Source organism: Pleurodeles waltl, chromosome 1_1, assembly GCF_031143425.1.
Source record: "Pleurodeles waltl isolate 20211129_DDA chromosome 1_1, aPleWal1.hap1.20221129, whole genome shotgun sequence".
In the NCBI taxonomy this organism is placed as follows: Eukaryota; Metazoa; Chordata; class Amphibia; order Caudata; family Salamandridae; genus Pleurodeles; species Pleurodeles waltl.
The window spans coordinates 520998222-521022941 of NC_090436.1; the positions used below are offsets into that span (position 1 = coordinate 520998222).

Below are 24720 nucleotides of genomic sequence, written 5' to 3' on the forward strand. Positions count from 1 at the left end.
CGTAAAATAATAGATTGCAAGTACATTGAACAAATCTGATACAAAACAAGGGTGTTGATTCCTGTATGCGCTATTCAATGTTGCATTAGCTCTGAGGAACAAGGCTATTAAAGACAGGCTGCTGCCATCTGAATGCTGACATCTGTTGCTGTTCATTTTGAATCCCAAAACATAACCATTGACTAGTTTCCCTGTTTTCCAAGAACAGTCGAACAGCTGGGGATAGGTGAAAGAACTAAAGAAGTAAAACAGTGAATAAGATCCTAAAAATTGAGGATCGACTCATTATAAAGTGCTAAGCACTCTGTGAAACAAAAGCAACCTAGCAACATTTAATCTTGACTTATTGGTAAAATTATAGGGAATGAGTCTTTTGGCAAAGCTTGATGTAAATACGTAGGTTTTTGTTTGCAATGAATAAACTCCATGAAGAAGCAACAATGCAAATATTAGTCACAACTGACAAATTATTTTCCAGTAAAATGACATATGGAAGAGGATCCAAACTCATTCAAATAATTAAGAGTACAATTACCAAATTTGGCCATCCATAGATGAAGTTAGCCAGGGTCCAAGGCAAGGCCCTGTATTACAAGAGACTCTTCTTGAAATAAAGCCACAGAAAGGATAATGTTAATTTATTTGTAGAATTCCATAATAACAAACCATCCCAGCCACCTCCTTCAAAATGCTCCTGTTCCTTCTCCACTTTCAAAACGTAACATTCCTTTCTCGATCCACTTGAGGCTGGTATCAGGATTCCATTACATCTGACATCAATTTGTTCTGTGACATACACGAATTCTAAGAATACCACTCACTGCTCTTTTTTAAAAATACCTTTCATGGGGTTCTAGTTTCACAAACCCTTACAAATCCTTGTTGGACAAATTTTTTTGCTGTGAATTTCTGTGCATTTTCGTTATATACTACATCCAACCTCTATCAACTATACTTAGGCCCTGCATCCTGCCTGCCTTCAGATGTGCATGGCGGGGTTGGCTGCAGGGCCCTATCCTGCCAAGGATGGCCATTCCTGCGGCACAAGGTCCTTGCACTACACAGCAGAGGTTGGCTGCAAGGTCTGGACTCTGGTCAGCACTTGGGCCCAAACCCTTTGCAGCCACCTAGTAACTGAAGACTGACCTCCCTTTTTGGGTTTGTGGAAGCCACTCATGGTTCCTCTGGAAGGACTCTGAGGTTGCTCCGTCTTGCCGTCCTTGTCGGCTAACTATAAGCACCACTCGGGAACAGAGAGGAAAGGGAATTGGAAAAAGATATCAGTGCTGCATGTAACCCTAGTATGGACCTGGGATGGATTTGTTGAAGCCAATATGCTAATTAAAGATATTAATAAGTATATATGCATTCTGAATAATAATGATAAAGGGTAGAGAAAAATAATGTAGAAAATTAATGTGCACGTTTGAAAATGTGCCCACGGAGAGTGGTCACCAAGATTCACGAATTATACAAAAAATGACTAAAAATATGTGAAATTTTGAAAATGCGTAATAATGATGTAGTAATATGTCATATTGTATGTTTTACATTATATTGTACAGCTAACTTAGTCGAAGTTGTGGGCTAGATTGTGTCATTGGGCTCATGCTCTTGAGAGCCTGATGCACTGCTGATCGATTGATGACCTGGAGACAAAGACTGACTTTGTTTCTGATCCATACCGTGGATAGGTAGCTATGACAATGTGACTGACTGACTTTTTGTGCCTTTTCTTTCTAGGTACTAACTGCGCTGTTTTCAGTTTTCCTTCTAGTTAGATGTTTTTCCAAATCCATGTTCCAAATCGTTTTTGCATGATGTCCCACATGCTAATGCTAATCAGGGCTAGGTAGGATTCCTATTCTGAGACGCTGACATATATGGTGACAATTGATTGACGGACTGATTTGCTGAACTCTGCTATTCATGTTAACATATTCATCATTATTGGCTTATGTTGAGGCATTAGAGCGCATGTTTTCTCAAGTTCTGATTAGATTATGTTATTGGTGGTCACTAATGAATTAATACTGAAGTCGATTGAATAAAGGATGAATTAACCTCATGAGTTAGTATTGTAACTAATAGGGAAATAAAATTTATAAAACGTATAATTGAGCTATGGTTATTCATGAAATGTTGACGCCATTGACTGATGATTAATGTTTTTTCTTAATGGTTATTGATTTGTGTATCGGTTATTGATGATCATTGATTACTACATGGTTAGGATACTCCATGCAAATCAAATGGTTCATCGACCTATACGCGTCCCCTTGTAAGTTTACTTACTGAGGACCAGGCGCGCTAGCAGATTCTTCTCCTGGACTGAGGTTAAATAACCTCTGGCCGTTTAACAAAAAACATAAACACAGTATTCTACTTAACACAATGTTGTGAGAATTATTGCATAACAGAACTTATGAAGTGGGTAATCAATCTGTAGCTACATGTTTTTGTACTCTTAAATTTTTTTCTCATGTAATGTATAATGCGATAATCTGTATAAGTTGTAGAACTTCTCTTACTGGTCTCTCTGTAGTATAAGTACATTTACTACCCGATAATGAAAAGGATACGGAATGCAGAGTGCAGCATTTTAAGGTTGTTAAGCAACTACAGTCAAATCTGAGTTCAAGAGTTCTGTAGGAGAAATGGATGTTGACGTCATAGCTCAGCAGAGATCAGAATAAACAGGAGTGTTCAAGAAGCAAGTAGCAGCACAATAGCGCCCTTACAAAAATGTTCGTAATCCATTTGAGAGCAAGCAGGAAATCTCAGACAAAGGCCAGGGTAGTTCAAGGAGTTCCAGAACATCTGGAGTGAGGACCACGGGAAACAGACTTACTGGGATGCGAAGATGTATTTGGCTTCAAATATCAAGAGATGCAAGCAGACTAGGACACTGACTGTGATGATCTTCCCGGTAAGCATCCTGATATATTGAAGATGCAAAAATGGCATCCACAAACCAGTTCATGTTTAAAACTCTTTTGAGTTTAATTTAAATGGAGGTGGTCCTTTGGCCCACCCACACCTGAGCCAGTGGGTCAGGAGATGCCTTACAACCCTCTTGTGGCATCTTCATCTTTTTTTCTTTCATGAAGCGGGGACCATGGCCTGCATCTTGAATGGTAGCCTTGGAAGATTTTTCTCTGTTGTGACAAGCCAATCGTAGGCTTCAAGCCCATAGACATACCTCAGGTTTGCATACCTAATATGGACCACAGGGAAAAAAATTCAGTATTATTGGATTATTTTTTAATTTACAACATGGAGGGTCCAACAATATCTGCGGACTACCAGTCCAGTATCTCCAACATTTGAATCCAGCTAAGCGCATGCAAAACATTCCTAAATGATAACTACTTAACATATATGAACCAAAAGCAAGGGTACCTACTTGAGAAAACTTATATTTTCATTCCAAGTTTGGTGTAATTTTGTTCAGCTATTTTTTTTACAGTAGAGGAGAGCAAAGACTCCTGTGAAAGTTGAAATAGGAAAAGTCAAATGTTTAACTTCCCTCACACCCCCTTTGATCGATCGGCACAAAAATTGACATCCCAAACTAAACCAGAAGAACTTTTAAGGTTTATGCAGATTTATAGAACAGCGCCAAAGTTATTAAGAAATTTAAAAAATGCTTTGTCAAATAACTTTACTCTACATGCACACCGTTATGCACCGCTTATGACTTCACCTATTACATCATTAATGGCTTGTTAAATGACATCACTGATGACATCACCCAATGACTGTGACAGTGTGCTATAGGCATTGTGGACTGTAAGCAACTGAACAAGCTACACCTGTGCCCTACTGTGTATCACCAAATCAGTAATAGTGGAAACAATCCTTTAGCAACATGCAGGACATATAGGATATCTCTGAACACTTGGAGGATACCACGTTCTTTTCACTGGCATTCACTGATCTAACTAACAAACTGCCTCCATATACTTTAATGGGGTTACCCACTTTTTAAATCTGGGATATTCTCCAAAAAAGTGTTCGTTCTCTATTTACCCTAATGGAATCAACCTCAATCACGTCACATGGCCTACAATTTTCAGTCAAGAGGCTGATAGGTATGCAGGAGTCACTCACAAGACATCTTCAGCTAGTCCATACAGACAACACTCCATAGTTTGGTAAAGTACACTAGAAACATTAATCAGATAAACCGACACCTTTACAACCTTAGTGCTTGGTTACAACCACACTGCAATTACACCATCTCTAAAAAGTTAATCTACACTGTACATTATTCAACAATGTACAATGCCTCAAAATCATCAGATAAGTTCTGCAACTAAACGTCCTCCCCATATAAACAGCAGTATATCAAATAAACTTAACATGGGCATGTGCTCAGATATCTACAGGTCAAAAATCAATTATGAACAAAAGCTTTCACATTTCGGACAGAATTTTAGCAACAGCCTTTCCCTTTAATCCACAAAGATCTTTGAAAAGTGCCTCTACAATCCACACAACGTTTGCTCATGACATACCTTGTTTAGCAAGGAGTTCTGATTGTACCTGCACTTTTAGTGGCAGTTAAACCGTTAACCATATAACTTTTGCGATGCAGAAGCAGGCTTTGCTCCAGGGCCTAATCTATTTCCATTCTATGCATCGTCATGTATACTCCCGGTAGTTCTATGCTGGTTACGCCTAAAGGCCCTTTTCTACCAGCCTACTTTTTAAATACAATCATGTAAAGGTTTATTGAGAAATGTAAATAGCAATGATATGGACGATATCAACAGTGATGTCATCAATTATGTCATTGATGATGTCATGTAACATGTCATGAGTGATGTAATATGTGAGGTCATAAGCAGTGCATGGCGGGGTGAAAGGTACAGTTAGTTGACTAAATCATAGCTGGCAAATTTCAGTATTTAAAAAAACAAAAAACGATAGTTTTTATCTTATTACAAAACCTACGTATACCGTCACTTTCATCTTTAATGTTTTTCATGAATTTCATTTCTTTAAACATACATCAAAATCTTTGCAACATACTTAACTTTAAAATTACTTGAACCTTTGGTGAGTTTCAGTGAATGTCTGTTTATCATAATCTAAATTTAGCATGTGTAAATTCTTCTAGAGGAGAACAATTCCACTGAACAAAGCCTGCAAGCATCTAACCGCACCCACTCTGCACACATTGTCTATCTGTGAGCAAAGGAGATTGCCTTAGGCCAATTTCATATTTTATTTTTGTGTGCCTTTTTTTTAAAGGCTTTTTAATTTTTTTAACTTTTTTGTTTTTTAATCAGTGTTAGTTAACATTTCTGAACTATTGTTTTTTTACTTAATTATTTTATTTTTTTATTTTTTTTGCAAAACATATTTTTATTTTTTGTGTTTATGTACAAGTCTTTGTGTTCTTTTTTCAGATGGTCCTGCATTGCATTTGAAAAAAATATTTAATTTTTCTCGCCAGACGCTATGCCCTGCAGGCATTGTTTGCAGTATTTTACAAAAGTCTGCATGTTCTTGTTGTATAACTTTTCTTGTTGCAGTTGTACTGCAGGTGGTGTAGTTTCTTCTGTTCCCTGGTGCCCTCTTTGCATCTTGTGATGTTCTAACAATGGCAGAGCATGTGGATGGAGTGTCCCTGGTCATGACTCAGGAGTCTGTCCTGAAGCCATGATGGAGTTGAATTCTCTGGACAGAAAACTCCCACTGCAAAAAAACACAATGTGTTTAAGGTGATCAGGAAATTGCATTGTGTTTAGCCCATTGGCTTATTATTTGAAGCATGTACCCAGAGTGGCTAATCAGATCTCTGCTTTCATTTTTTATGTCCTATTAGAGCCACAGTAGTCCTGCAGCGCCACGGAGACAAAAAGAGAGTACTGTGTGACTCTTGAGAGGTCTTTTTCTTCCATTTATAGGTGCCACTGTCAGGGGCGTCTCCCCCCTGCCAGCATCGGAAGCTGCAAAACCTTTACAACAATCATTATACAATACGTTTATTATGATTTTGTTGTAAAAGGGGCAGGGCCATGGGGCGTGACAGGGACCTTAGGGGAGTACAAAGCACTCCCCTAATGCGCATGTATGTTTGACCGGCTGTCTCGGCTGTCCAAACACACATGCACACTAGGCTCTCTGTTGGGTTTGAGACAGCAGGCAGAGACTTCCACTCTGCCTTGGAATGTCCAGCCAGGGCGCCCCGTCCAATCCTAACGCTGCTTTTAAGTATGAAAGCAGCGCTAGGATTGGTCACAGGCAGGCTGGTGACATGTGCCTGCAACTACTGACAGCCAGAGGAGCTTCGGAACGGCGTGGCAAGAAAGGTACGTTTAAAAAAAATGTATTATATTTGTTTTTTGGCCCAATTGCCCATTCCCCGCCGCCCCGACCCTTTTCCCTCCTGTGAGCCACAACTGGTCACTGTACAAATACTGCAGCATACAAAAGTTTACTATGAAGGAGTCATTTTTTAAGTTAAATCCTAACGGTTTCTCGACAGCCCCAAATAAGTAGAAAGGTTTGTAGTTTCAATAGACGGATTTGCATTTTCGGTGTCATTGTACCCAAAAATGGCAATGTGGTACCAATGACTCCCAGTACAACCACATGAGAGTAATAGTTGTGACTGTATTCATTAAACTTTAAGTAGTACTAGATCTTGGACTAGATTATTTTTGGGGATTAGACCAAAAGTAACTTGGAGAATAGCATCAGGATGAGACAGCACTGAACTTCAAAACCCTGAAAAGGTGGAGGAGAAAAACAGAGAGAGGTCTTCGCAGTTCATCCTATGAGAAGAAGGTCTCAGCAAAGAAAGTCATGTGCAAAGTATGTGACAAGGAGTTCAGCAGAGGAAATCAAACAGAAGTGTCCCTTTGATACCTCTGAGATACATAATCCAACTAACAAACTCACTTATCCCTCTGCTCAAATGAACTCATAATAATACTAATACTGTACTCATATTTCCCTATACTAATCCACCACTAATTCCACTTGTATTCCGGAGCAGCGTGCTACTCGCCGAAAAGCGTTTTGATGCCTCGTCAGGGGTAGTAAGCGCTATATAAATACAATTACAATAAGCGTGTTAACGCATATCATTACCACCAGTTCAATTCTGTTAAAAGAAATAACAGGAGGTGGCGTCTACACCTGGCATCAACCTTCAGCACATGGTGGCTCCTGAAGAAATACTCATCAAGCCCCCCATGTCTTTGCAGCCCTAAAGCAGGAGCTGGAATCTTTTGTCTAGGCCAGTGGTTCCCAACCTTTTGATTCCTGAGGACCCCCACTGGATCATTACTGGAAGCAAGCGACCCCCAAACAATTTGTACGATTTAAATTTCAACCATTAATTTAATTTGCAAAAAATGCACAAACAAGTACACACTAAACAAATACTCAATTACTAAAGATATGATTATATTACATTGGAAAAATATGCAAAAATCAAAAACAATTAATGGAAGGTTGACGCTACATCTCGGTGACTAACTTTTCAATGTTTTGGTATTATTTAGGAAAGTTAAATCCTCAGGTCAGATTCTACATTTCCCAAGCGATTTCTGTTTTTATTTTTTTAGGTACATAAGATCTGAGAAAACTTTTTCACATAAATATGTGGTGTGGAAAGGAAGTAAAATCATATGGGACACTCACCTCTCTATAACCTCTCTGTCACATGTAAATCATTTGTTTGATAGCATCTCTCATACCAGTGTATGGTGTGGGAGCACTTTACAGGGACTAAAAGGTGTAGGATTGACGCGCTTGTTGGTGGAGGCGGCAGCTGGCGGTGAGGGCAGGAGCCCTTTAAATACACTACCGCGATCTCGCCTCGCGGGACGTGCTTATTGCAGGAGGCGGAGGCTGGCGGTGAGGGCAGGAGCCCTTTAAAATCATCCTCGCGCTCCCGCCTTGCGGGACCCGCTTGTTGGTGGAGGCGGCGGTGAGGGCAGGAGCCCTTTAAATACACTACCGCGCTCCAACTTCGCCGGACGTGCTTGTTGGTGGAGGCGGCGGCTGGCGGTGAGGGCAGGAGCCCTTTAAATACACTACCGCGGAAGGATGTGGGGGTGCGTAGAAGGTAGGCAAAGTGGTGGACTGGCCTACATGAAATGGTGTAACGACCTTAAGAAGGAAGGAAGCTCTAGTGCGTAGCACTACCTTGTCAGGATGTACAGACCAGTATGGAGGTTTTGAGGAAAGGGCCTGAAGCTCACTCACCCTGCGAGCAGAGGTGATAGCGACCAGAAAGACAGTTTTGAAGGTGAGGAGCCGCAAGGGACAATTATGCATTGGCTCAAAGGGGGAAGACATCAAATAAGTAAGTACAAGATTAAGGTCCCACTGAGACATGATAAATGGAGTGAGAGGAAATAAATAGGTGAGCCCTTTTAGGAACCTACTCACAATAGGAGATTTAAACAGTGAGGGCTGATAAGGTCGCCTAAGAAAGGCAGAAATGGCAGATAAATACCCTTTAAGGGTGCCCAAAGCAGAGCCCTGCTGGGCTAAAGAAAGAATGAACAGAAGAACTTCAGACAGAGGGGCAGAAAGGGGATCAACAGATTTGTTGGTACACCATGCCACAAATTTATTCCAACGACAGGCGTACACAGTCTTAGTTAATGGAGACCTGGCTTCCAAGATAACGTTGCACACTTTGGGTGGAAGGGCAAAAGCCGTCAACTGTTGCCGCTCAATCTCCACGTATGAAGATGGAGGTTGTACAGGTTATGGTGCAGAACCGCCCCCTGTTGCTGCAACAGAAGATACCCCCTGAAGAAGCAGTCTGAGTGGAGGATCGATGGACATGCTCAATAGCTCTGGATACCACACTCTTCGAGCCCAGTCCAGAGCCACCAAGATGACTTGGGCCAGGACGTTCTTGATTTTCTTGAGAACTCTGGGAAAAAGAGGGATAGGCAGGAAGGCGTAAAGGAGGCCGGAATTCCACTCAAGACGAAAAGCGTCTCCGAGCGAGTGCCACCTTGGAAACTCCAACGCGCAAAACAGCTGACACTGCGCATTCTCTGCGGAGGCGAACAGATCTAACCAAGGCTCTCCCCACTGCTGTAAAAGACCTTGTGCCACCTCCTGATGGAGACGCCATTCATGATCGACTGTGCGTCGACGGCTGAGTTGATCTGCTGTGGCGTTGAGGGAGCCCGCCAGATGTTGAACCATCAGGGTAATGCCCTGATGTTCCAGCCATGTCCAGAGGCGTAGTGCCTCCTGACAAGGGGTCCAGGACCCTACTCCGCCCTGTTTGTTGGAGTACCACATGGCGGTAGTATTGTCCGTGAACACCTGCACCACTTTCCCTTTGAGAGAGGGAAGGAATGGTTTTAACGCAAGCCTGATCGCCCGGAGCTCCAGCAGATTTATATGGAGCCCCGATTCCGCCACAGACCAGAGGCTTCTGTTCTCCGCCTCTCCCTGTGGCCGCCCCAACCCAGAAGTGGCGCATCTGTCACTATAGAGAGATCTGGTAGGGGAAGGGAGAGGGATCTGCGATGGACCAAATTCGGATTCGAAAGCCACCACTGCAGGTCTTTTGCAGTCCCCTCCGAGATCTGGACCATGTCGGAGAGATTCCCCTGATGCTGCGCCCACTGGAACTTCAGCTCCCACTGCAGAGTCCGCATATGCCATCTGGCATGTGTTACTAGCAGGATGCAGGAGGTCATGAGGCCCAGCAGCCTCAGAGTCAGTCTCACTGAAACCCAAGACCGAGACTGAAAGATTGGAATCATAGCCTGAATGTCTTGGACTTGCTTTTCGGGAGGATAAGCCCAAAACTGCACTGTGTCCAGAACTGCCTGGATGAAAGGGAGAGTCCGAGAGGGAGTCAGGTGTGACTTCGGCACGTTTATAGTGAACCCCAGCGTGTGGAGGAGGTTCGCTGTAGTCTGAAGGTGGGAGACGACTGTCTGGGGCGAGTCTGCCTTCAACAGCCAGTCGTCGAGGTAGGAGAAGACTGAGAACCCTAACCTGCGCAGATGAGCTGCAACCACCGCCATCACTTTCTTGAACACCCGAGGGGCGCTGGTAAGGTCGAAGGGGAGCACGGTAAACTGAAAGTGCCTGTGACCTACCACAAATCATAGGTAACATCTGTGAGCAGGCAGGATAGGGATGTGGAAATAAGTGTCCTGCAAGTCCAACGCTACCATCCAGTCTCCTGGGTCTAAGGCAGACAGAACCTGAGCCAGGGTGAGCATTTTGAATTTCTCCTTCTTGAGGAAGTAGTTCAGATCCCGAAGGTCTAGGATAGGACGTAAGCCCTTGTCCTTCTTTGGTATCAGAAAGTAGCGGGCATAACTACCACGACCTACTTCTGGCACAGGGACCTTTTCTATAGCTCCCTGGGTCAAGTGAGCCGCGTCTTCCTGGTAGAGAAGTACCAAATGATCCTCAGGAAGATGATGGAAGGTTGGTGGCATGTGTGGTGGAGCAGATTTGAAAGGGAGGGAGTAGCCCTTCCGAATGATCTGCAAAACCCACCCATCTGTGGTGATATGTTCCCAGTGGGGCAGGTGATGGCGGATCCTGCCACCAACTGGGTGGGAGTGAGGGGATGGACTAGGATGGTTTGGAGGCTGCAGTGGGGGCAGAGGTGGACTGGACAGACCTCTGGTTCCCTGTCTCTCAGCCACGTGGGATTCCGCGTCCTCGGCCACACATAGGCTGGCCAGTGTGCGTGGCACGTTGGCTGTGTGGAGGACGTGACAGGGTGCCCCCTCCGTGTCCACGAAAGAGGCAAAAAGCAGACTGTGGTGGGCAAGAGGCCAAGGAAAGATCGAGGGACCGAGACGTAGCCCGGGAATCCTTGAATCTCTCCAAGGCCGAGTCTGCTTTGTCTCCGAAGAGATGGGTGCCATCAAAGGGCATGCCCATGAGTGACTGTTGGACATCCCCTGTGAAACCAGAAGTACGTAACCAGGCGTGGCACCATAAGGCCACTGTCGTTGCAACCGATCTGCCCAGAGAGTTGGTCTTATCCAGCCCACAACGAATTGTTAAGTTCGCCGCGTCTCTCCTATCGTTCACTGCTTGGGTGACAATAGCACGGGCCTCCTCCGGTATCTGCGGCAGGACTTGCGCAACCGTATCCCACAGGGAGTGGGGATAACGGCCCAAAAGGCATGCAGTGTTCACATACCACAGCGCTAGGCTAGACAGGAGGAAGAAAACAATTTCTTGCCAAACTGTTCCAGTCTTTTGGATTTCCTATCCGGGGGTGAGGAAGGGAACGCACCTGAAGAAGAGGAAGCCTGGATAACAAGACTCTCAGGCGGGGGGTGTTGGGACAGGAATTTTGGGTTGTTCGGAGCGGGCCAATGGTGGCGTGCAATAGTCCTGTTCACAGGAGCCCCTGTGTTGGGTTTGGACCATGTACCCAAAAGGACATTGGTGAGGGCCTTACTGAATGGCTAAAGGGGTTTTGAAGTAGAAGCCCCAGGCTGAAGTACCTCCGTCAGGAGATTAAACCTGACCTCTATAGTAGGCAGCTCAAGGCCGAGGACCTCAGCTGCCCTACTGACCACCATACCATAAGTTGCTCCCTCCACCGTAGCCACGGTAGGAGGAGACAGCATGCCAGCGTCAGGAGAAGTATCCAGACAACTGGCTTTGCCCAAATCCTGTGCCCAGTCCTGTGCCCAGTCCCTAGCAGTGTCATCCTTATATTCATAAGGGTCCAGGGACCACTCCAGTCCCTCCCCATATTCGTGCCCATAGGAAAAGGGGTCAGAATCCGACGTGGCGTGAATAGGCCCCACCGAAGCTGGCGTCGGTCGACGCCACTCCGACTCAGAGTCGTCAGAGATAAAAATCGGTTCGACGTCGATAGTGGGCACCACCGACGTCGGGAGTGTCGATAATCGACCCAGCGCCGGGAAAGGTCTTGAGGGTGCGACCGGTGCCAGTGCGGATCCGGAGGTGACCTCGGTGGCCGGGGCCGAAGCCGCCGGCACGGAACCCAAAGGTCCCTCAGCCGAACCGCTTGGGCCCGAAGGCGCCATATCTGGGTCGGCTCACCCAAAAATGAGGCGGATGGCCTCGTAAAACTCTTTTTGTTGGGCGGGGCTCGCTCCGGCAAACTCGGGGAAGAGCGAAGTCGACCCAGACACAGGCTCCGAGGACGGAGGCCTAGTGCGTGGACGCTCTTCCCGCGTCACGTCGGCCCAGCAACGGGGCGAAGTCGGAGCACGATGGGACTTCTTCGACTTTTTCTTCTTCTTACCTTGACCCAAGGATTTAGAAGACAACGAGTGGTGATGACTCTGCGACCGATCTTGAAACCTTCCTCTCGAGTGAGACCGGGACCTACGTGGAGTCCAGTGCCGGGGTGCCATTAGCTTTATGGACCGCTCCCTCAAAGCCTTCGGGTGCATAGCCCGACACTCGGAGCACGACTTTGGGTCGTGGTCGAGCTCCAGGCACCACAGAAAAACGTGATGAGGATCCGTCACCGACATCGTCCGATGGCAGTCCTCACAAGGCTTGAACCCGGTCTTTGGGGACATCCTCGACGCACCAAAGTTTGCACACAAAAAACTCGACAAAAGGGTCGAATTCGGCCAAAAAATAGCCATGCGTACCTCTTCTCAGGATCAGCGTGTGGCGCAGAAAGAAAAGAACTGGCGTCACTGCGCGAGGGCGGTGTCTATGTACTGCTCCCAACACCATCATGACGCCTACGACGCCAGTGGAGTCGACCGATGCCACCTACCAACACGCAAGGGTATTGCTCAAAGAAAAATTTCCAGATCCAGTCTGACGCCTGGGGGGAAATTCTAAGGTAAGGAATCTGCAACTAGAAGTCTCTATCAGATTGTCAAAATATGTTACTAGAAACCTGGAGCCATATGTACAAACACATTTTCCCATAGACACAGAATGGGCAAAACTGCTTGCTACATCTGGCCCCTGGGTCCATGTGGGTGACTTTTTTCAAATCCAATGATGTTTCGCAAACCAATGTTATTTACTAATACTAATAGTTTGGTTCACAAAATACCGGATCGTAGTGGTTCGCCACCCTATCGTCCTCATCAATATTCATGATATAGGTTACAAATTGCAATATATTACAATTTCCTACCCACATGTAGATGGTGACCTGCTGAGGCCAGTAGACTACCACATCTGCAATCATGTTGCCAAGGTGAGGAATGAGGGTTGGCGGGAGGGGGACGCGGCACTCAACTCCCACTCACTTGTGCACAGTGGAGTTTGCGGCAGGGCCTGGCCTGTGGCTGTAGGATGGTCAACCTCTTTTTTTTATTATTTCATTTTTTCATTATTTTTCGGTATCAGTAGTAGTGTACTCTTCATTACTACAATACTACCATAGTGCTACACTGGGGCCTTCTTGGGTCCCATTGCAGTACAGCACTACCAGCAAAAAAATTGCATTTATTAATAATTTCATACTGCCTATAGGGTGCCTCTGGTTATTTCCCCATATGAGCATGAGGTTCATGGTGTTCTCACCCTGCACCTTATTATGTCTTTCTTTTTCTGAACTCTCAGACCTATGTCCCTATGTTGCTTCACAACCAATCAAAATGCTCAAATACCGCAGTTCTTACATGGGTACTGCATTACTAAATTTGCTGATGGGCGAAAATGCTTGCTCAACCAATGAGGTATCAATATTTTTTTAATATTTTACAGGGGAGTTATCGCAGTACCAATGGTCCAAATATCTCTAACTTTTTCTGAAGCTAAACACTTCATCATGCCCAACTCGAGTCCCTGTTTACACGCTAATTTTTCTGAAACAGCAGAAAGGAGTTTCATCAAAGCTAAATTTGGTGTAATTCCATTCAGCCGTTTTTCCTGTATCAGAGAGCAAACTTTCCAATAGCAATTAAAACAGAAATTTTCACTTTTGAGACTCCCTTTTTATGGGCGAGCGCAAAGCGCTCTGTCCATAAAGTAATCTGTCTTTGGGCTCCAAACCACGCCCAGGTCACAACAGTCTCTTTCATTGGTTCCTGGGCTTGCTCTTTTTAATCTTCATGCCTTTTCCGGTGTTTAGCCCGCCTACACAGCACCGGTAAACTACGAGAAACATACGAGGCTTGATGTTTTGAGCCTGGTTTCTGGACTACTTTATCTGTTCATTTTCCCCGCAGCGCGATCGCGCTGGGGTTTACATATCGCGATCGCACTCCGTTTTTTCACTTTCAATTTCAGCGTGATCGCGCTCCATTTTACATAGAGCAATCACGTGTTTTTTTTTTTTCTTTTGATTTGTGTGGCAAGAAAAGTTAGGTTAGGAGTTTACAACGCAAATAGCACCAACTCGAGCAAATGCGAGCCCCGTTGCATAGAAAATGCTTGTTTTTTTTGCTCCTGCTTGATGGAACTCAAGTAGGTCTGAGCGGGTTGGGCAGTAACTTTAATTCCCGGACTAGAACATCACCCAGGAGGGGATGAAAAGAGACGTTGCACGTTTGAGGGGGAGATGTGGATTCTGATTTTTAAGTATAAGATACAGTGAGACTTTGGCAGTTATGTTTTTCTCTTTTACCTCTCCTGCTCCACTGAACCAAGGATAGGAGAATAAAAGCGGGTGTTGCTGGTTATTTAGTGATAAAAGAATGCAGAGTTTCTGAAAGTGGGGTAGGAATTCTCCTTAATCAGTTGTAGCCTAAATAGGCACTTCGTTTATATCACTAAAATATGTAATTGAAACAAAGAACATAACTGTGAGGAACGTTCCTTTTTCAGTCAGGCGACAGCAGCACATTTTTTCAAGCTAATAAATTCACTTCTATCCATATATTCCAGCCACATGCACCGGCATTGTTAACAAAACTGTTGTTTCCGGGAAGCCATTGGTTAGCTGAAGTAAGCACCAATTTTGTAAACCAGGACTCCTTTCACAAAATCACTACAAGAATGCATTCACACAACTCCTCCCACATGAGAAAGATATATAATTTCAGTTTAAATAACTTCCCTTTGCCTTTTATCGCCAGGAATAGCAATCAGCAAAATAACTGCAATTTCACTGGTAACAAACACCATTAGGCCAGAGATCCATTCTAACAGCTGGCTGGTGCTATTTTTAGAATGCCTGCGGGCGGGTGCCATTTCATTATTTGAGGACTTTGCATCAGTGTGCACCAAGGCACGCATGTTGTATATGTGTGAGTGTTGCCATTTAGAAGAAACTTAAACTCACAAACCAAAAAAGAGAGTGAATGTTGCCGAGGTCAAATAGTGACACTGCTGGTTATGGAGTGCATTCTCGAACAAGGTCAGCCGACTCTGCAAGTTCCTTCCAAGGAGAATCAAACTTAGACGAACTGCAGTCTTGGCTGATATGAAGAAAACATGCAACACTGCTTAACGATCTACACGTGTATTTACTCTGGTAAGAGAACCAATTCCTTAAAACTAAAACCATCTATATTAAAAGTGTGTTATTTTAAACCAGCAGGAATTAAAATATGTTTAGATATAACCCTTCTGGGCAATGCTGCAAAGGTCATTACAATTTACCCAGAAAAGTCAATGCATTGATTTTCCTTGGACTCTTTTGTTTAAAATGTAATTTGCATACGCTAGGAACATAAATCCTTATCCATTAAATAGTTTTGTAAACACTGGTTTTAATTTTACATTGACTGCATCAGTGACAAGCGACAACCTGAGGGATCTTCCGTCCATCGATCACTGCAGCACCGCTCATTCCTATTCCCGGCTGCAAACACTTAAAGGAACTCCTTGTAAGGTCAGACATAGTGTAGTTGGATAACATTGCATTGTGTTAGGGGAATGCAAAAGATAGCCAGTATACAATCTATATAAGTTACGCAGACTGTGTGTGGATGTCTATCAATAGCACAATACCAAGAAAACATGAATACAGAACAGTAAATGTGATAGCCAAAAAAAGATTCAAAAGGTTTCAGGGAATACATTGGTACCCAGTGGCATTGAGAGACTGGGAAGAAGAGAAGGTTTTACACGCCCCTGAGGATTACAATGGCAAGTGCGACTCACTGAAAGTATAAATAAACCAAAAAGTCCTACAACATCCACTGCTAGTGACATTACTTCCCATCTTTCCAATTACAATGTTAGATCTGGAAAAACAATAGTCAGGCCATCAATGAAGCACGCCCTTGATAACGAATACATGGGATATGGCCTGCATTAAGTGAACAACAACTCTTTGCGAACTACATGGAATTGGAAACTGAAACTGACTGATATTTCCACACGATCACAATATCATTCAAATTTGTCACTATGAAACCCAATCACGTTGAGTACCCAAAAAGCCTTAACTTGCTGAAGCTCAAGTTTTTTTTAGCGTGTAGTTGGAATAATTAAGTTAAGTTGTTTTTCAAATGTTACACTACAATAGTTGGTCTCAGCTAAAAAAAAGAACTTTAAAGACGTGTTTGGTGCACAAATTATGCGTCTCATCCTCCACAGGCACAATTTGTAGCCACCACTAGGGAAAAAAGAAATAAAATACAATTTATTACAAGTCTTCACAACTTTCTAGCTAAACAAATATGTAACATGGATTCCAGTTCTGGGTGTTATAAGGGAGATAGGACCTAAATTCAAAGTTGTTTTAAGAAGGGGGGCCCAAATTACGTTTGGCTCGGGCCCCCAAAATCCTCAAGATGAAGGGGGTTCTCATTTATTCTATTCATTTCATATGGATTTATTCAGAATTGTCTTTTTCTCAACATTTTTGATCACCTAATGTACTTTTGATTCATCTGACAACCAGACTATCACTATAAACCTTTTTACAGTAGTAGCACACATTCTTATACACTAGCTTGAACATCAATATCCAATTTTAAAAAAAGGAGAAAGCTATTAGAGTGGAGGAGGAGCGAAAAGGGTGATTGAGGGAAGAATGACCACTGTCAAAACATAAGTAAAAGCAATGGGTTATTTCAAGGTTTTAGAGGAGGAGGAGGAGACCCCCTGCCCAGCTGGCAAGTTACCCACCACACCATTTGGTTTCTATTACCATTTGGATTCCTGTGTGTGCGGCACCAGACTTATCATGGTATATGCTGCTTCGGTCTTCATTTTTGTTATTACCAGGCAGTAATTCTCACCACCGACCACTACATTTCACTATTGAGGGAGTTCTCGTATTATTACTTTTCTCAGGCAAACCATGGCCATATCGTACTCCATATAAAAACAGTATTCACATTATGGTACTGCTCTGAACTCTTACTTATGACATTTCCGGCCTTGTTAAAGTCCGCGGGACCAAACACTTGTCGGCTGCTGCTTTTTGAAGAATGAATCAACAGCCATATTGACAAATGAAAATAAACCAGTACTTCATGACAAGGAACAAGACTGTCTGACTCGGGCTTGTTTCACTCTTGTACAGTGCGCTGTGGGAGCCTTTGTTTGTTATCAATTTTCCGTCCTGGAATTCAGGCCAGGCCATACTTCACCCATGGTGACACGGTGGTTATACCCGTACATCAACTGCATATTACGGGCATAGGACTATTGTGGACTTCTCTCTGCGTTTACTTAACCCCGTACTGAAAGGTTGTTTGGTGTGCAGGTGGTGTAGCACTGTCATCACTAGTTCTTTACCCACCACACCCTACAACATCCTTATTAATGTTCCTACATTTCTCCAAAGATGTTCCTTGTAATGTGCTCTACTCAGCATATTCCAGCTAGTTCTGAGCCATATAAGTATTCATGCATACATTCAAATGAACATACAAACCGCCAAGAACCAATACATATCACACAGAGTGCATCATGAACAAAACCAGGAAACTAAGTTTATATTTATACTACCTGCCATATAATCCTTGAAATGTCTGACTTGTCATTCTCTCTCCCAAACAATAATTTTTGATTACCACACTATATTAAATTCATATATATTTTTTAATCTAAACTTTTAAAAACTGTGCATTAGATGCTAAATGATTTACTGAATTTTACTGTACTTCAGCTGCTGGTAATACAAAGCGCAATTTTCAGCATAAGAAACTGTCATACAACCTCCTAGGCTGGAAAACAATTAGACTGGAGTATTGAATGCCTGCAAATCACAATCATCATAAAGGAAGAGGGTGCCAAAGAGAATAATTCTTAACAGGTTTAAAGAAAATTTGAAGTTACAAACTCTAAGGGTTTCGAACTCCATTTTACAGTTTATTGGAACAATTCTGTCCTATATCACTTGTAAAAGAGCAGAGAATGCCTTTCTTTTTCAACATTTCCAAATGCTAACTGATCGTGCCTCACTTAGAGATTGACAATATGTGGTTTCAATGCATTAATGTGGTTATCCAATCACATGCAAATGTGTATAATTGTTATCAAATGCAAGAAATTGCTCCTATGTGAACCACTCTTCCACCGAGTATGACTTGCTCACACTATGTAAAAAAACAATAATGAATAAATAATCTAAGAGCAATTTATTGGTACAATCTGTCAGGTGGTTACTAATTGTCATGATCTTTTTTTGTGCAAACAGATTTTATTGGGTTTTACATCATTTCAGTTACTTTAAAAACTATATTGAATCGGAACATTGCAAGTGAGAATTTTGCAGCATCTGAATTCAGGATCAAGTACTACCCTCTCCCAGAATCTGAACTCTTTCCCCCACCACCCCACTCCAACTTTTCCCCGGAGTCAGGACTGTATAGTGCACAGCATATCATCATCGCAACCTAGTCACTATTAACCTGTCTGAGGGAGAGAACCTCTGTGGTGCCCATTCAAGGAGTTCTGCCTTGCATCATGTGTATCTCAAGGGTTCAGCGGGTAGCTCTCTGGATGGTTCCCTACTGCTAGGGAGTGGCAGGTGCAGGTGATCCCCTACGTGAAGACCTAAAAAAGGTAGGCTCCGAGTACCTCAGGCTATCTAGCAGAGCCTCCCAGGCATGGGCCGTCTCCAGTATCCATATGCCCCTTCCTACATCATGCACCAGGACAGCCCCCTCATAACCTGCCCATGTCTCCTATTCCCGGAGCCAGGCAGTCACTCGTTGTCGCCTTGGGGCTTTCCAGTGTCTCATAATTTGTTTGCCAACAATAGCGCTAGGTCTTGAAATTTGCTAGTAACCTTGGATTTTTAAGTTTGGGGAAACCAGTGTAGCAAGCAATGACATAGGGACCAAGGGACTACCCTCTCAGTGACACTAGCAAGTTACCTGTGTTACCCCTTCCCAGTAAGTATGTAGTGAGGGGCAAGACCATAGCATATGTAGTAGCACAGCTCCCACTGTGCCAAACCTAGGGCAAGCTGCGTCAGTTGCATGCAAATATTTATTGTGTGAGGTATGCCCTATGAAGAACATTGCAACTGATCAACTTAACCAGGCTTTCATAGATACATTGGGGACTCTTTCCAGAATAGCTTCCCAATCTTTTTTGGGTATGGGGGTCCCTAAGTTGTCTTACCATAGCACCCTCAAGGTTTCCAGGGACTGGAGTATATCATCCCGCAGAGCTCTATAGAGGCATGTGACTGCTTTGAAGGTGCCTGAGGAAAGCACTATCTGAACTGGCATAGCTCAGTGGTTTCTGTCTTCCAATGTTTGCAGAAGGCCACAGTTATTGCTCTGTGTAGCAAAAAGTGGCCCTGGGGGAGGCCAAATGCAGAGCAACAATCCTCGAATGGCAGGAGTTGTGCCTCCTGGAGGTCGCCCACCTTTCTTGCTCCTGCTGTTACCCACTTTTTCTACAGCCCTCCAATGACCTATGGGGTAGAAACATCAGCATTTTCATAGGCAAGTCTGACAAGTATGGGACCTGACTACGTGTCCTCTGGAGGCACCTGCTTCAGCATTTCCGAATTACTGTGAACTGCCTAGTCTCCCCAGTCAAGGGGTACCCCACCTTCAGCAGTACTTCAGTGAGGCTGCAAAGATTGGGGATAGATGGACCCAATGCCCTCCCTAGAGTTAGTCCGCCCACCATTCATTGTGTGTACCATTGCAGCTTTGCTGTGAGATAGTACGCCTACAAAATCAAGAACTGCCCGCCTCGCCTGTGATGACGGGCATTGTAGTGCAGACAGGGCCACCTGCCTGCGGCCTGATCCCCATATAAACACATTGATCAAAGAGTCCAATTTTGGAAACGACATCTTAGATACCCATATCGCTAGAGTCCCAAAAAGTTATAGAAGCCGGGGTAGCGTCAGGTCAGGTAAGACGGATTATGGAAATTTTTGACCCCATGTAAGAAAGGCATCGGGATGCCCACTGCAAAGCTCCCAACCCTTCAGGCACCCTGCAATTCTCCTCAGTTGGGAACAGCCTAGTTTCCTGCCAGCTGACCTTTAGGCCTGCCAGGGATCCCGATTCCTCTAACATTCTCTTGGCTCTTACTCTGTGACCCTAAGCAAAAGCAGTAGATTATCTACACATAGTGCTATGCGTTTTTGAGTTGTGCCAACCTGCACTTGCCTCTTCTGGCCAAGCTAGACAAAGGTTCTATGGCTAGCGCATAGATCAAGGGTGAAAGGGAGCAACCCTTTCTTGCCCCTCAGCCTACGCTGTAACTGTCGGATATGGTCTGGCCTGTGTGGACACTGGCTGTGATAGAAAGCCTCTCCTCAGGCGCACGTGTGTGATTACTCCATAAAGAAAGATCTATTGTAGGCTATCAAAGGCCTTCTGAAAGTCGATTGCAAGCACAGCCACCTCTCCCCGATACTAGCTGGTATCCTCTAGCAATGTCAGAAGTCACCTCACATTCAGTGCTGTATTCCTGTCAGGAATTAATCCCGCCTGCTCTGGATGTACCAGTTTAGTCATCAATGGTAGGAATCTGGTGGCTAGGATTTTACCTAATATCTGGTAATCGATGTTAAGCACCAATAACAGGCGGTAGTGTGAGAGCTGAGATTCTGTCGTAAATAATGTTGTCTTTTTGTAATAATACGTCTATACTAATGTGTGAATTAATTTGATTATAAACTTATGTTTACGAAAATTGTGATCTACTTAGTGGCTGCCATTGAGTGAAAAGGCTTGCATATGTGTTACGAATGTTAAATTAACACTGTGATAAAAAATATTCTGTCTCTTTAAGAGCATATTCTCTGCTAAAATAAATGCTGAAATAAAATGAGTATTTTGTGGCCTCTGCTTGGCTGAAGCAGAAGCAAGGTCACTGTGCAATGTTATCTGTATTAAATGTTTCTAGTGTATTCCGTTGCCTAACAGATTTCATTCATTGTATTCGCATATTTGCCTCTAGTTAAGTATCTAACTTATGTTTTTACCTAGAGGAAATGGTGCGGAAGAAATGTTTCCATATTTTGTAATTACTGTCCAGTGACAGCGTATTCGGAAGGTGCTAAACAATGGGTCTAAAGATGCAGCCGGAGAAGAGGATGTACAAGACATTTTGTATAAGTACGAGTTTAGTCAATAGAACAACAGCAAATGAAAATTGTCAGAGCTAACATTTTATATAATTTTGATATCTGTTAACTTTCTCATTGGACATATTTTTCTCACCTTATGTTTTAGCCAATCACAAGAGTTTAGCAAGTTTCATTTAATGCTCTGTCACCATTAGTTGGGGGACAGATTTTTAGAGATTTTTCTTGGCAGATGATGCAGATTATCCTATTTTACTATGTCTGTTCAATACTGAACTAATGTTCTGATGGTTTAGTAATCTTTTAGTCCAAACTCTAAACCAATCTTCCTTACCTTTTTCCTGTTCTGATGCTGATGTTGCTGTCCCCCTAAAGAAGCTATAATCTGATTGTTAGTTACCTTAAGGATAGGTAATATTTAGATCTGTATATTGCATTTGTCTTTTGTTTTTCAGGTACCAACTGTTACTGTATTTAATACTGCTGCTTATTTTGATAGTGCCATTAGTTTAGAGGTTTTTCAAAATTTGTGTTACTAAATCTTTTACATGAAGTCTAACATGTTAATGCTAATTGGTGGTTAGTGAGGTGTTACTCAAACTCATGAATGGTCATTGACTCTTTACGTTTGTTGATTCAATGTATTCAATTTCTCTTGCTCAGATTCTATTGCTATTGTTTTGTGTATTCTCTATTGAGTTATTTTTAACTGCTTTGATCAAGCTTAGGTACATTCCTCAATTCAATCAGCCTTTATTGTTTCTTTACATTTATCAATTGAACATGAGAATTATTTTCGCGACATTAGCATTGTTAATATAGGGAAATAAATATTTTAACTTAATAAACTGGTGGGGTTATTAATGGTTGTATTGATTCTATAATGAGTGAATTGCTTGATATATAATGTGATGCCTATGACGTTTTCTTTAAAGCAGATTCTGTTCACTGACCTATAGTATGAAATCCGCTATCTAGTCTGCTATGACTAAAATATAGCCGAGATTTCCACTCTAACAATTTGCCTTGCAATCATACTCTGGTTAACCTGGCTTGAGTAAGTGCACCACCAGTGCCTCCCTGGTGGACTTTGGGATATCACCTGAATCCCTGGCAACCTTATAGAGGTCCACCAATTTAGGAACAAAATACATCAGCATAAGTGGTGTAGAACTCAGCCGGTAACCAATCAGTTCACAGCATTTCACCCCGGGCTAGACCCTTAACACCCCTCCTTGATCTCTTGTAATGTGATGTCCCCACCCGGTGTCTCAGCCTCTTCCTCAGTTATCATCGGGAGAGGCATTGATGATAGGTATTCCTGCAGCAATTTCCCATTTCTGTGGTGAACAGCTTCTATATAATTCACAGTAATACCTACAAAAACAGTGATTGATGTCATTCTGAGTAAAAAGTCTGCTGCACTCCTCAAATGTCACTTCCACTATGACCAAGCCCCTCATTGTGGGGTTTGCGAGACAGGCCATTAAAGTCCCAGTGCGACTGCGCTTGGCGTGTGCCCTTTCCATATAAGTTCTAGAATCGAAACACCTCAATCTCTCTACTTGTGTCACCACTTTCTCCCTATCCCTCCCTGACCATTAGGGCCAGCTGTATCTCAGGGTGCCCCGTACTTTGTTGTTCCACTTCCCACAAGTTTTGCTCTGCCGCAAGAACCTCCTGAAGCAGGGTATTCTGGACTCCCATTAATTCAGCCATGAACTGACCTCTAATCACTACATTAAATGCATCCCTGCCCGCCTGGGGAGAGGAGGCCATGCCAGTTATATCTGCAAAGTACTGCCCTTTCTTTTCCCTTATTGTCTCTCAATACAATTGGTCCTCTAAGGATTCAGGTTTTAATCTCCAAGTAGAGATGCTAGGTCTGAGACTCCTCCACCTCAACTGCAACAGGAAAGAGTTATGATCTGAAATAGTGCTGGCTACATATTCTATGTTGTGTACTAGACTCTGGACATCGAGAGTGCATAAAATTGTGTCTAGGCATATATGAAGATCACGCACGGCTGAAAAGAATGAGTAATCTCAGGCCTGGGGTTATGAGTAATCTTAGGTATTGGGGTATATTCTTGGCCACGTATCTATGAGACCTCTTCTTACTTGCAAGTCTATGAAGGCATGAGCCGTGCAGTGTGTCAGGAAGTCCCCACTGGGTTGTGTGATCGATCCGTTAGAGGATCTGCCATGCAGTTAAAGTCTCCCTCCATTACGAGTGGACAAGTCAAGAAGGGGGCCAGATGTCCCAATAACCCTATGATGAAGGCACTCTGCTTGAGGGTGGGGGTCTGTAACTATTCACTTTTGTTATATTGTGGGCATCGAGTCTGCCCGCTACCACCATATACCTGCCCTCTGGGACAATTAAGTCACCCATGTTCAAAAAAGGGGACTCCGGCGCGGATCACAACTAGTAGTCCCCTGGCGAAGGCTGAATATGTTGTGTAATATGCCAGCCCTCTCCATCTGCGTTAACTGTGAAATGTGTCTCTTGAAAAGGGACTGTATGGACCCCCCTCCTGTTTAGATAGGAAAATACATTATAACATTTAGACATTGAGTGTAGCCCACGAATATTCCAGGAGATAACTTTAAAGGTCATGGGAACCATCATCTAGCTGTGTCTTATGTAACTACCCCATCTCATCTCTCCTGTTGCAAGCAAATCATTTGGAATCAGTATCCCTCGACTAGGCATGAACAGGTATTTTACTAACCCTCAACTCGTATGATCCCCAAATTCAACTAAACAACTAGAAACACAACTCCCCCTCCCTAGGAGAAGAAGCTTCCGACCTCCCATCCAAACTGGTGAGCAAGTTACTATTGCTCTCGGGAGTAACCGAGAGCTTCTCTACAGCAGGAGTAACAACGAAGAACTTCTCCCTTGGCGGTGCAGCCCATCCAGCCATCTCAGACTCAGTAGAATAAACAAATCGTCTCCCATCAAGTTCCAACTTATATTGCTCTAGTAGCAAGTATTGTGACGTTACCAGTGAATCAGTCTTCTCATATAATTTTGTCAACTATTCTGGTGATTACTTTATGCAGTTTTAGGCTTCAGTCGTCAGACATGCAGGATTTTCAGTCCGAGTACGAGTATTGTGGCCCCTCATCGTTGTGTGGCGACGAAGGCCGAGACCCATCACCACTTAGCGAGGCCACCGCCGCCATCACCTTCTGCCCTTCTTGCTGTGTATCTGCTCTGAATGGAACCGCTAAGCTGTGTAATGTACGCCTGCGCTGAGGTCTTGTTCTGCACGATTCTTGCCATTGGGGTTCTTAGCTGGTTCCAGCCTGGGGATGCTGCTCTA

At 43.6% G+C, this 24720-nt stretch overlaps 1 protein-coding gene across 3 annotated transcripts in view; it reads right to left on the reverse strand.

Moving 5' to 3' along the window:
• The window catches only part of ARB2A (ARB2 cotranscriptional regulator A), a 1508097-nt gene that overhangs the window by 341332 nt on the left and 1142045 nt on the right, over nt 1-24720 (reverse strand). Inside the window, exon 12 of one of the 3 annotated variants that reach the window (XM_069225407.1) lies at nt 3407-3488. The exons of the other annotated variants lie outside the window; for them this stretch is intronic. Within the exon in view, the coding sequence (XP_069081508.1) occupies nt 3451-3488 (38 nt within the window). The 3' untranslated portion in view covers nt 3407-3450. The remainder of the gene's footprint in view (nt 1-3406; nt 3489-24720) is intronic. 3 annotated transcript variants of the gene reach the window in all.